We start from the raw sequence: 13,302 nt of genomic DNA, 5'->3' as shown, positions 1-13,302 counted from the left end.
TGACGGCGGGGCCTTGGCACGAGAAACGAAGGGCTTTGGAGACACAGGATTTCCAGTCGACCTGGATTCTTGGACTTCTGGTCTTCATGTATGCAGTCGTGATGTTTCGATATAATGTGTGAGAGAGCCATGGTGTTTTTGATTTCCGTTCAAGATTGCTTTGTTTCAAGCAGCCAGTCAAAATTTCGAATAAATACAAAACTCCTATCGTGTAACATAAACAAAATTATTACTTTGATTAAGAAATATATGCAAAAATTCTTGCCTTTGGTTATATTGACGTTACAATAAACAACGAAAAAGAAAGTGAAATAATGAATATATGAAATCATATATATGAACTGCGGATGAAGAATAAATGAAGAGAAGATCCTCGCAGTTATGAACACAACTTAAGCAGTTGCGAAAATTAAGCCTAAAAAAATTAGGCTTGCCGGGACTCGAACCCTGACCTCTGCGATATCGGTGCAGCGCTCTAACCCATTGAGACATTTGTATTGAGCTAACAAGCCAACTGGGAGCTGGTCATTAAATTGGTTCGTAATATACCCGGGAAAGATGACGATGAAATAATGAATATATGAAATCATATATTTAAACTGCGGATGAAGAATAAATGAAGAGAAGATCCTCGCAGTTATGAACACAACTTAAGCAGTTGCGAAAATTAAGCCTGAAAAAATCAGTCATAACAACATTGAAGTCATAACAACATTAAAAAGAAACTGATGATCAGTGTGTAACTGCGACACCATATTTCACTCCTTCTTAGTTTTGCTATCACTCTTTTTACAGTACACTCGACAGAGGCATCTGCACGCCAATCTTATCACCATGACAACCAAGGTTACTATAGCAACAAGGAAAGCCATGACGTCAAGTAAGTAGTACTGATACCAAGGGATGTTAAACACTTGAGCTCTGAGGTGCCGGGCTCCACCATGTCTGAGTACATACTCTATCCAATCACAGGTTTCTTGAAGAGGCGTTCGTCGACGGTCCTTCAATAAGCCAGAGATATGCATTGCTTTTGTTTTGAAGCTGAAGAAGAAAGGTAATCAATCCCATCTTAATAGAAGGAGCGCCTAATTTAATTACGAAAAATTACATTTCATCAACTAAAGTATAATTATGAATATCTTATAAAGTATATTTAAAAGATCAGTCATTTTCTGATCTGTAGCTGTGAACAAAAGTGCTGAGAACTAGTCTTCTCCTTCCATTTTAATGTTGCTGATTATACGACAAGCCACGCATCAGTGGAAGCAAAGACAAATTTTAGGTCAATTGCTAGTAATTACTAATAAGTTACTAATACCTTTAAACAGTTATTTATTAGCCTGCGAATAAAACCACCTTCCATCACTCCCAGCCGGAAGCGAGGAGGAGAGGCGACAGGTTAAATATTACATAGTTCAGAGCCCGTTTTGTTCGAAAGTCGATTAACATTAATCACACTGATCGAGGATAAAAAGATGATCAAGGTCTTTTAACTTTTATACAAGAGATATTTATAAAAGTGTCTTTCATTGCTAATGTTTTGTGGAGTTTGAGATAGTTGACGTCAAAATTGGAGGACAAAAAATATAAACAGAAAAACTCACTGTAAAGTTATAAAACTAAAATCAAAATTCACGCTCCTGAATTACCTTAATGGTGCTTTGAACAACTGGGCCCAGCACGTAAGTGAGTTGTTTTAAAATCGTTTGCTCCGTTGTTTACGTTGCACTAGAGATCGATGCTGTTTCATCGAAACATATTTTCGGTATAATCCGGATACTTGCTGAAAGAGCCTCGTTACCTAATGACAAAGCCTTACATAAAACAAACGAAAAATGAAACAATATGTTTACCTTGGTTCACTAATAACCCGCTCAATTGTTTCAAACAATTGCTGGGCGTTACTGCTTTTATGATCCACAGCTAAACCGATTCCAAAATGTTCTGCTTTGGCGGCATTGCTGTGCTGGTCTGCAAAAAAGGGAACAGCCACCACAGGGACACCATGATACCCCGACTCAAAAAGACTGTTGTGTCCCACATGGGAGACAAAAGCTTTGATGTCCTTGTGAGCCAATAAATCATTCTGAGGTAACCAGTCCACTACTTTGATGTTTGTGCCAAGGAAGGAAGGAATGTAACCTGCACGAGAACAAAAAATGTTGTGAGCTAACCTAGAACAAATCTTTTTAAAGCTGTTGTTTTTAACCTGTTTCGTTTGAGCGATCTAGACCCCTTTGTTCTTACAATGCTGGACCGTTCTTTTGGAACACTCTTTCTTTAGATTTAAGATCTTTATTCAGTGTTGACTGATATCTTTAGACTGACCTTTTAATTTTAAGAAAGCTAAATGAATCTTAAATGTCAAGTCGCATTTTACAAAATCTGGCTTCACACTTGATGACAAAGTATATTACTTGAGGTACAAGCTGTCAATCATCTTCAGAATCGTGACAACGCTGCACGCCGCTTTCATTTGACTTCCATTTCCTATTGGTCAAGTGCGTTCTCAAGTGTGGTGTAGACCATACTTGGCGGCGTACTTCGGCTTCTTTGAACTACGAAAGTTTCCATGGTCACCAAGTAAAGTTTAAGTAAGTACGTTTTACCCCTTCACACTCAGAGTAGGTTTCAAGTGCACTTAGATTATACTTACGAGCTCTAGTGTGAAATCAAGTATTGTATTGTATCAGAAGCCTATTGTATTGAATTGTATTGTATTGTATTGTATCAGTTGTATTGTAATATTTTTTGGAAAACTAGCGCTTTGGAATATCTTAATATACATTTTTTATAGTATTCACCCAAATTCCTTTTGGGCTAATAAAAGTATTTTAAGAGTGTTCAGATACAAACCAGTCTCTGTTTTCCTTTCATTTTTTCTCTCGAAGTCTCGATGCGTCGCACGCAAATGATTTTTAGCGTCTCTACCCGTTACCGCAGCTCGGAATGTCCGCGTTCCCTTACTTCCCTCCCCTTTCCACCTCTCCCCCTCCCCCTAAAGACCCTTTCTAAGAGCCGCGTTTTTTGCTAAAAGGGTTACGTTTTGCATTCTAATTAGAGTGTGATCACTATGATGTAGTTTCCATATCTTAGACATCTTACTCCACTATTACCTTTAAGTCTCCACACAACTCCTTGTTTCAGCTTTCCAAACGCGGTAGCTAACATGTCTACCACTGATCTTGAAAGGGCGGAGGCCAAGTTTGATCCGAAAGAAACAATGATAAAACCATGCCCCCCTGAATTGCTGACAAATTCTTCTAAATCAGGCGGGAGGGGTTTACCATCTCTGACACTCAGTGGTCCAACCATAACGTTACCTGTTGAATAATAATCCCCACTCAAAAAAGTTACAGATTCACTTGTTTTTGTTTTGTTGTTCGTTTTAAAACGTTAGTTCGTGGAAAGTTTACAAAACATTCAAGTAGTAGCAGTAGTAGCCGCAGCCTCAGCAGCAGCAGCGGCAGCAGCAGTAGCAGTAGCAGTAGCAGTAGCAGTAGCAGTAGCAGTAGCAGTAGCAGTAGCAGTAGCAGTAGCAGTAGCAGTAGCAGTAGCAGTTGCAGTAGCAGTAGCAGTAGCAGTAGCAGTAGCAGTAGCAGTAGCAGTAGCAGTAGCAGTAGCAGTAGCAGTTGCAGTTGCAGTAGCAGTAGCTTGTTTTAGCCCGACCATGACAATGAATCTTTTAAACTGCATCCTTAGCTCAATAAATGCACTGACAACTAAAAGCAAAAACCCTTATTCTGTGTCATGTTATGACATGCTTATATGACTGAGCAATTTCATTTAATAACGGCCACCCAGACCCACGCAAATCATAAATTAAAGGGAACAGACAATCCAGTGAACCAATCAAAACTCGTTGCAAATACATGTTGCCGGTTTGAAGCGCCGGAAAACGTGTGTGAGTGGTTCACGATTGGTTTCGGTTTACTGCTGATTGGTTGGGGAAATGTTTGGACTTTTTTAAACCAACCACTCAGCCACTTAGTGTAGAAATGCAAACCAAATCAAATGCGAATTACTTTCGACAATAGACAATAACAATTTGAAATTTGTCATTTTCAATAGCCGTGAACATTGTACCCCTCCCTTGCTGTCCCGAGTAAACTTCTTCAGTCCTACCTGGCAAAAGAGGTTGTACGTGCTCCAACGCAAAATCTGATGTACTTATTAGAAGTTCAGCATTACCAACAGCTTCCTGGAAGCTTCGTCCAGGTTTGATGTTGTACTTGACTTTCAGCGCATTCATTGGTCTGTCATGAGCAAAATGTACGAAGATCTTCATTCCGAGGTACAGTCCCAAATTTATGGTACGCTCCAAAAAAGTCATTTTATCAGAAAATCCCGTGAACGATTGTGGAACATAAGAGACAGGCATGGGTATCATGTGATTTAAAGAGAAAAAAAAATTTGGTGAAACATTCAAAATCTCCACTCTTGGAACATCAAGGCGTTCACCAAGTAATGTGCCACAAAATGCAAGACTATCATGGAAAATGAGGTCGAAGTCTTTCAATTCTTCCAGAATCTCGGTGTTATTTAAAATGCCTTCACACAATGTAACCAGTACCTCTGTCAGTTTCGAGAGCAGCAGTAACTTGTTTCCCTCTAGTTCAAGCCGTACTATGGTATCTTCGTGGAAGCCAGGTTCATAAGGCACTTGGTAAATCTTGTGCGGCACTGTCTTACTGGGTTGAATTTTTTGAGCCGACGAAACAACCAATGTAACCTAAAAGTTAGAAATAGTTAAACAATAACATAATTTTTGTTCGCGTTTTTCAAGAAAAAAAAGATATTAGTGGTGGAGAGTGTGCTGTTGTGATACAAGACTTCGTCCTAATGCATCCTAGAGGGACTCTTTTATGACCTATGTTACTACTGTGGCCTGCTTCGAATGCCGCAGACATAGAGGATATTGCACGGTGGCGAGAAGATATGAAGTTTATGTTCGAGTGGCAAAAACAACATCTCACGAGTGAGCGCAGCGAACAAGTGAGATGTTGTTTTTGACACGAGAACATAAAATTCATATCTTGAGCCAACGTGTAATGTTCTTTTTATTATATAGACAAAAACTACAGAAGTGTCGAAAGCACAAACCTTTATATTAATATGTAAACTCTTGCACTTCGGAGGCTGGAATTTCTTAAATATCTCTCCTTTGGACTACTTTGCAAGAAACTCCTTGCATTGGTTTGAGTCATGTGAAGTTTCCTTCTTCATGTTTGCATTTTCCCGCTCCTTAGTGAACGATTTTAAGTCGGCTTTAGGGAACTTAACTTCTCTATCGCTCGCCATCTTTCAACCGACGTTTGGCAAAGTTTGGCAGCCGTGCAATGGCGCGAAATGATGACATCAATATCCTCACTAGCGAGGACATGGAAAATACGCCACTGCGGTCCCGGGTGTAATTTCGTATGAATTTTTATCAGTCATCTATTTTCCAGTAAAACACTCGCGTCTATATAATAATACGCCATATGTGCCAGGTTGAATTTGTTGTTGGTTCTCGCCATTACTCCGAGGGTTTTCCTCAGGGTTCTCTGGTTTTCCTTCCTACACAAAAGGCATGACTTCTAAATGGGCCTTTTGCAGCTAACGGTCACATGGTACAAAAGAATACCCTTACTAGAGAGCAAGCTACGCTTGATACCCTTTTTAAGCCCAAAAACCGAAAAATGACACAGGAGAAGCGTTCCGTGACGACCCAAATAAAGGCTAACCGCGCACGGCAAAACACAAATCTTTCTAAAATCGCTTTACTAATACTTGATAGTTCAGTTTTAAGATGCCTTTTTTCGACTTTTTTTGCTTGTTTACAAGCAAAAATAAGGAGAATAGCAGTTATGTGGGGTAATCTGGAACCGGAAGCCAACCGGAAGGAACCACATTCTTGTTAACTCTCAAGGGACTGTTTTAATTTCTCAAGGGAATACTTTCCGCTGTGGGTGATCAAAGCGCGTGACTTGTAAAGTGTCACTCTTTAGTTGTGCTTCAGCACTTCCGTTCTTGTAGAAAAACGTGACTTGTCAAATTTACAAACGTTATATAACAATCAAAAACGTGAGTAGCCCAAATCTTACGTCACATAACCAATTAAGAATGTAAGGGGTTCAGCGCTCGAAGGCAGCGAAGTTTAAAACGATTAAGAACGCAATTTGTACTGGTACAAGTCTTTAGGCGCTAATATTAATTTAACCTAAAACGATTAACAACGCAAATTTGTACTGGTACAAGTCTTTCACACACTAAAACGTTGCTAATAGTTAACCAAAGGGAACTCATTTCGTGACAATTGATTATTTCTACTGAGTTGCACAATTTAGAATTGCAACATCATTAAATGTGTTAAGTGATATTTACAAGTGTTTTTGTAGCCTGTTGTGAAATTACTTCCGGTGGAAGCAGTAAACGCTAAACGGTTTTGCTTCTGTTCAGAAGTTAATGCATCGCCATTAGAAAAATAAACAGCAACTGTTTTACTGGAAATGTAGTCGTTAGAAATGGCATGTGTAGCCGTAAGGTAAAGAATAACGCGAGGAGAAGCGGCTTTTGGTAATATCCAAACGAAAATTTACTTCTCAATGTGGGGTTAAGATTGCGTGACGAGACAAAAGGTAACTCTGTCGTGCGTAACCTTTATCGAGAACCCTGCATTAAGCCGAGTAGAAATCTTTCTAACTCGAAAGGAAACAACTATTTCGATTAAAGTCAAACGTCAAAGTTTACGATTTTTAACCAAGCCAAAGTATATGAGTCGCAAAGCACCCAGCCGTCGCGACTGACAAATACAGCATTTCCTCCGCGAAAATAAAAAAAAATGCTTGAACTGAAAGACGTTTGAATTCTTCCATGATATGTTCGAACAACAATGCCCAGGATAAACCTTCTACTCATACTAACTTCATGCAAGAAAAGTCGATATCTCGAAGAGATCTTTCATGAGGACCCGCACGCCTTAGCAACCTGCGATAGTGTCGGCCATGGGTACATTCAGTGCACCGATTTCGCAATAGTAAACAATAGGCGTGTTGACAGATCTTGCAATTTGAAGCTCGGTAAAGCTCGCAGGATGAGTGCAAAACATCAGTCACAACTCATCACTTGACAGATGTAATGAGATGTTCGCCAAGACTTTCGCTATAAATAACTTTATGAATCTGCAGGATTCGGCAATTAAAGTGATGTGGGGAGATCGTATTTTTGTATTTATTAGCCGCGCTATGCAAGCAAAGTCAATATTAAATATGAATAACGTAATAAATAATAATAATAATTGACGAACAAAAAACAAAACAAAACACCAGAAAGCATTTGTATATAACATCAAACATTTGTAGGGGATAAATAAATTTAAAATTAATTTCCCTGCTTTCAAGAATGTAGTCCGCAAAACTGGGCCACAGCTTCGTTTTCGTCGCTTTAAAATTATGCTCTTGAGCACTATATCGCAGAATGAGAAGACGAAAAGCTCTAGATTTTCTTGGACTGAAGCTGCGCGCGGTCTCGTAAGATGATGTTGTCAACACTTATACGTTACGTGGATCAATTTTCGTATCTGGCGGTAGAATAAATTATGTTAAGCGGCGCGCGAATTCGCTTGGCGGAAAAAAAGTCAGGTATGTCACTACAAACATATTTTGATTTGAGAATTGTATGCTTCAATAGAACGATGGTCATATCGACATTGGTCAACTGAATCGGTCATCATTCTAACGAAGTTGCATGAAGCGGCCTGGACCGGGCGCCAGGAAGATACTTCACAAAATATGCCAAATCGTTCATGTTACTGGCGCACGAAAAGAGAATTGTTCTGTCGGTAGTAGAAAAGGTTTGTTGTGTCTGTTATGCAAAAGCACCTGTATAAGCTTGCCTACGGAGTTTCTTAATTTTATGTTTCGATCAGATAGAGTTTTCACATCGATGGACCGGATTGAATGCACTGTGTCCAGGTAAGTCTGTTCCATGCTTTGTTTACAACGTGGTCAAACCGAGTGATGCGAAAAGTCAAAATCGAAAATATCGATGATTGCGAGAAATTCAATTATTTTACTGTTACTAAACCAACTATTTCATTACATTTATTGGGGAACAAACAATTTGGTTGTCAGAATGTGGGGATATTTGATAATGCCATACTGTTTTACAACTCCTAAGTGCAAATATTTAACAACTGCAACAGAAACACTAGGTGGCACGCCCGTGATTCTGTGAGTAAGAACGTTATGGCATTATGAAACTTCCTGCATAATTTTCCAGGTTGTATCCAACTCTAATTGGTTTTTTTAAGGGGCAGGGGGAATTGGGCGAACAAACAATTTGGTTGTCAGAATGTGGGGATATTTGATAATGCCATGATTTTCTACTAAACTCCTAAGTGCAAGAACTGCAACAGAAACACTAGGTGGCACGCCCGTGATTCTGTGAGTTTATAGAACGTTATGGAATTATGAAAACTTCCTGCATTTTTTTCCCGATTCTATTCAACTTCACGAAGGGGTTTTTCACGGGGCAGGGGGAATTGGGGTTGTCCGAATGTGGGGATATTTGCTAATGCCATGATTTTCTACTAAACTCCTAAGTGCAAGAACTGCAACAGAAACACTAGGTGGCACGCCCGTGATTCTGTGAGTTTATAGAACGTTATGGCATTATGAAACTTCCTGCATTTTTTTCCCGATTCTATTCAACTCCACGAAGGGGTTTTTCACGGGGCAGGGGGAATTAGGGTTGTCCGAATGTGGGGATATTTGCTAATGCCATGATTTTCTACTAAACTCCTAAGTGCAAGAACTGCAACAGAAACACTAGGTGGCACGCCCGTGATTCTGTGAGTTTATAGAACGTTATGGAATTATGAAACTTCCTGCATGTTTTTCCCGATTCTATTCAACTTCACGAAGGGGTTTCTCACGGGGCAGGGGGGGAATTAGGGTTGTCCGAATGTGGGGATATTTGATAATGCCATGATTTTCTACAAAACTCCTAAGTGCAAGAACTGCAACAGAAACACTAGGTGGCACGCCCGTGATTCTGTGAGTTAGGACGTTTTGGCATTATGAAATTTTTCCCGATTTTATCCAACTCTAAGAGGTTTTGTTTTTAAGGGGCAGGGGGAATTGGGGTTGTCCGAATGTGGGGATATTTTATAATGCCATGATTTTCTACAAAACCTCTAAGTGAAATCGGCATATAATTTGGTAGTTCGAGTTTGAAGAGATTTGATAGTGCCATGAGTTCATATTGTGCTTGTTAAGAATGCACCTTTTTCTTGCTTTCCGTGTTTTTCGTGCGAAGACATTTAGAAAATTGATCGCATGAAACATGTTTTTACATTCATCAGTACAAATAAAGGATCAAAAGCCCCTTTGGGCTCAGTGTGTCGTGTTACGTTTTTCGCGTCTTTTTATTCGTTATTCCATAACTTGCTGGGTAATTTTCTGGCGCACAGCTAACTTATTCGAGGCGTGAAAATTCATAACACAATACTCGCTATTCTTGTACACACCAGCTCACGACAAGCTGAAAGAGTGTCTGCATTTAATAATGGATGGACACCTTAGCGACATGGACAGTTTTTGATACGCGCTTATAAATAGCAAACAAAAACATTGCGATATCTTTGATCGCTACTGTGCAGTTTGTGTTTTCAGATAATGTTTACGTTAGCGGGCGCTCTGAGCTGCTTGCGGTTATTAACGTGATAGGTCTGTTATCAGTCAAAATAAAAGGTTGTGACTACGATGAGGACAAAGAAACTGAAACTGAATTAAATACGCGAGCATCTCGCATTGAAGAAAAACGAAATCAGTTGTCACTGAAGCAAACACAGAATGAAAACTGACATAGCGAACAATTGATATAGCTACTATCGAATCAATCCTCAAATTAAATTTTTCACGCGTTAACGCGAAAAACTTACAATCGCGGCTTCACGCCGTGCCGCAGTGACTTCGCTGCGTGAAATGAACCAAAGTGAACGATAAACAGATTTAAACATTGTTTTAAATGATTTTTAGAACTGTACACTGATCAGTATAATCCGTTATTATTCAGCTATCCCGCTTACTGGTACAACTGTTATCTTTCTCTGTTAAAAAATAAAATAAAAACCAAATAGAATGCAAGCTGTGATTACGCTGAAATTGTCAATCAAGATGAGATTCACCTCCAACTGCGAGGATTCACACATTTTTGCGATTCTGCTATATAATTACATATGGCGTCTGTAGCAACGTTGGCTTCCAACAGCGAACAGAAAAATGTCCTATGCGGGTCCTCATGATTTTCGTTTAGCTGCCCCAACCTCGTTCCCAGGGTCTCTCTCTCCTGCCCCCTAGAGCTCAGGAGAGAGAGACCCTGGGAACGAGGTTGTAGCTGCCCTATCTAAGTACCGCACCGGGAACACAATGCCAAAAGGAGCAAAAATGATACCCTATTTAAGGAACGAGAACCTCAAAACCATACCCTATCCCGCGGCAAAAACCTATATAGACCATATTGTTAAGAAAGCTAGAAAACGCCTGTATTGTCTTTCTCAGTTAAAGCGTTCAGGCCTAGGTCCTAGCGAGTTAGTACAGTTCTATCGTACCTGCATTCGCCCTATCACTGAATATGCCTGTCCAGTTTTCAATGAAAGTCTACCTGCGTATCTCTCTCGTGAGCTAGAAGCAGTGCAAAAGAGGGCGATGCGCATCATTTTTCCGTTTTTTACGTATGAAGAAGCGCTCGACAAGGCAAGTCTAGTCACTCTGTCAGGTCGAAGACAAGCCCTAACGGACAAATTGTTTAACAACATTTTAGAGAACAATGACAGTAGGCTGAGGAATTTACTGCCCCCACGGAATCTTAGTAGTTATAACCTCAGAAAGTCACGCCAGTTTAACCCTGTTTTTAAGACTAATAGATTTAGAAATAGTTTTATTGTCTCTAATGTACTTAAGTTTGGATTTTAATCACTCTTGTAAAGTTCTTTAAATATTTTTACATTTTATCGTTAGTTTATAGCTTTATAAATTTGTAAATATGACATAATTCAACCTTTTAGGTTGCGAAGTTGTATTAATAAACTATCTATCTCTATCTATCTCATATATGGGAGTAACCCCCCTCCCCCCGGGATGACTGGTTGAAGTCGCTTTGTTTTGGATATCCCAGCGGGTTGCTTGCCCTCCAGCAAGGTGTTTGATCTGGAAACAGTGAATGAAGAGCCACTCTGTGGATATGCCACAGAGTTCTCGTTATTGCTCTGAGGGTTTTTAATTTTCTCCTGGTTCTCCGGTTTTCCTTCCTCTACAAAAGCCAACACTTCTAAATTCCAATTTGATCTGGAAACAGTGATGGAAAGCCACTCTGTAGATATGCTACTTTAAATTCCCATTTACGTTTTCTTTCATTTTCAGTAATTTAATTTTTTCTATCTATTGACAGTTGGCTTATTTGAATACACTGTCTTCTGAACCTTTCGCAAGCCTTATTGCTCTCGCAATATAGGAAAGTAATTTCTGCGTTGCCTCAATCTTTTATCAATCTATCAATCCATCAATCAATCGACCATGTTTGTTTGAGTCCTCGATTTGCAGGGGGGGCAGGGGGCTGTAGCCCCCCCCCCCCCAAACGAAAATTTGAAGGGCTCAGCCCCCTCACGTTTTGGTGCCGAAAATATCGGTTTGTCAAGATATTCCGTCTCGTGAGTGAGTTCAAACATCTTCGAAACTTCCTTATAAGTCGTCGGGAAACTCCGTTTATTTTCGGAAAAGTTCGAAAAACGATTGGAAACGTTCGTATGGCCTTCAAACAACAATCGGAGAATCTTCGGAAATCTTCGGTCTAGAAACTGCTCAGAAAACGGAAAAAAGTTGCTCCAAATATGAAAACCTGCCGAGTATTTTTGGGACAGTCTTAGCCCCCCCCCCCTCCCCCTCCCCTCCCCACACGTTCCAAAACGCACCACCGCCTTGGAGGTATGTAAGCACGTCTTGTAAACAAAGATGGCGTTGTTAACGTCGTAAGTTCGGAGACCCCTGTCGATATCGTGATCGCGCTAAACTCTCGACCGTCAGTAGACTGAAATCACAACTGCTTTACACGCACCATTTCGAGTAGCAACCCTAGCGCGAGAAGAATCGCAGTCGAAATCGCCTGTGTAAATGGGCCTTTTTGATGATTGCTTCGGCCGCGGACCACTTATGCATACATGGCAGTGTAAAAATCATTCTCTACCTCATGGCCTCGAGATGCTAATTCTTTCATTACATGCCTCGTATTTATGTACTCTGATCCTCCAAGTGCACAGAATCCAGCAATCCGAGCCGACAAGGCAGATTTGACTGCTAGGGAAAGCAAAAGCAATAAGAACGAAGCCATCTTTACTGTTCGTGCAGAATCAGAACGCTGTGTGTTTGAGTCCTTGTCAATCAAGTGCATATCCGATATGGTAATTAATTACGTGTTTGTGCGTACTGTGTGTGACGGGGACTTATAAACACAAACGTCAACAAACTGTGCACGAACAGCACAAATGGCGTTGTTTTTGTTGCTCATTCTTTCTGCAGCAGTCAACGAGTTAGGATGTCCACAAGTTGTTCGACATTTTTCAGAAAATTGCTCCAAAATCGGCGAAAGTTCTGAAAGTTGGTACTCACACTGTTCATACATTAAACAAAGTGGTTGATTGAGTCAGATTTTTCACGGTCCCTTGCACGCAAACTAATAACTTTACAAGTAACACTCGTGCAAGTTTGGACAACTCTTTTCCTTTTAAAGAATGGATTATTTACGAGAAGAGGCTGACCCGATAATGGATGTTCTTATTATTTTAATTACATAGCTAGCAAAGCCGCGCAATCAAATTCAGTATACGTAAGCGTACACCATAATCCAATAGAGCACGCTGATGGCGTGAGCAAATCGCTTTGCCAGAATTTTTTTTCTCCCGCGCGAGTTTCTGGCGTGGGTTTAGATCTACATTTCCAACGGCAATGTCATAAAACAATGGATTCATGTTTTTAGCTGGGCACTTTTGAGTTATGGTGCACTTGGGAAGTTTGAAGAGCACTCAAGAAGTTAAGAGTTGCTCTCAGCTATAGCCTCGTGCAACACTTACGCTTCTTTCGTGCTCCCAAACTTCCCGCGTGCACCATAACTCGATAGTGCTCGCTCAGCATGCTTAAGGCTTAAGCATGAACCAATACCCGATTCCCTCTATAGCGCGCGCCTGCAGGGAATCACGGTAGTTGTATTCATCAAACCCTGCGCGAGACTTAGCAATGATGCACGTTTGCTGAGTCTCGCGCATGG

The 13,302-nt window shown here is 40.3% G+C and overlaps 1 protein-coding gene across 1 annotated transcript; it reads right to left on the bottom strand.

Moving 5' to 3' along the window:
- Positions 1–758: 758 nt before the first annotated feature.
- On the bottom strand, positions 759–12,687 carry LOC144631176 (UDP-glucuronosyltransferase 2C1-like). Its single transcript, XM_078489582.1, has 5 exons — positions 12,226–12,687; positions 4,126–4,732; positions 3,117–3,323; positions 1,854–2,142; positions 759–1,041 (listed from the first exon to the last, which is right to left on the bottom strand). Exons 1-5 carry the CDS (start codon positions 12,427–12,429, stop codon positions 759–761), a joined length of 1,590 nt encoding a protein of 529 aa, XP_078345708.1. The 5' UTR covers positions 12,430–12,687.
- Between the last annotated feature and the right edge of the window lie 615 nt (positions 12,688–13,302).

Source organism: Oculina patagonica, chromosome 11 (genome assembly GCF_052425735.1).
Source record: "Oculina patagonica isolate OP01 chromosome 11, crgOcupat, whole genome shotgun sequence".
Classification (NCBI taxonomy): domain Eukaryota; kingdom Metazoa; phylum Cnidaria; class Anthozoa; order Scleractinia; family Oculinidae; genus Oculina; species Oculina patagonica.
The sequence above is the reverse complement of the archived record's forward strand: the minus strand, read 5'-3'. Positions and strand labels throughout refer to the sequence as shown.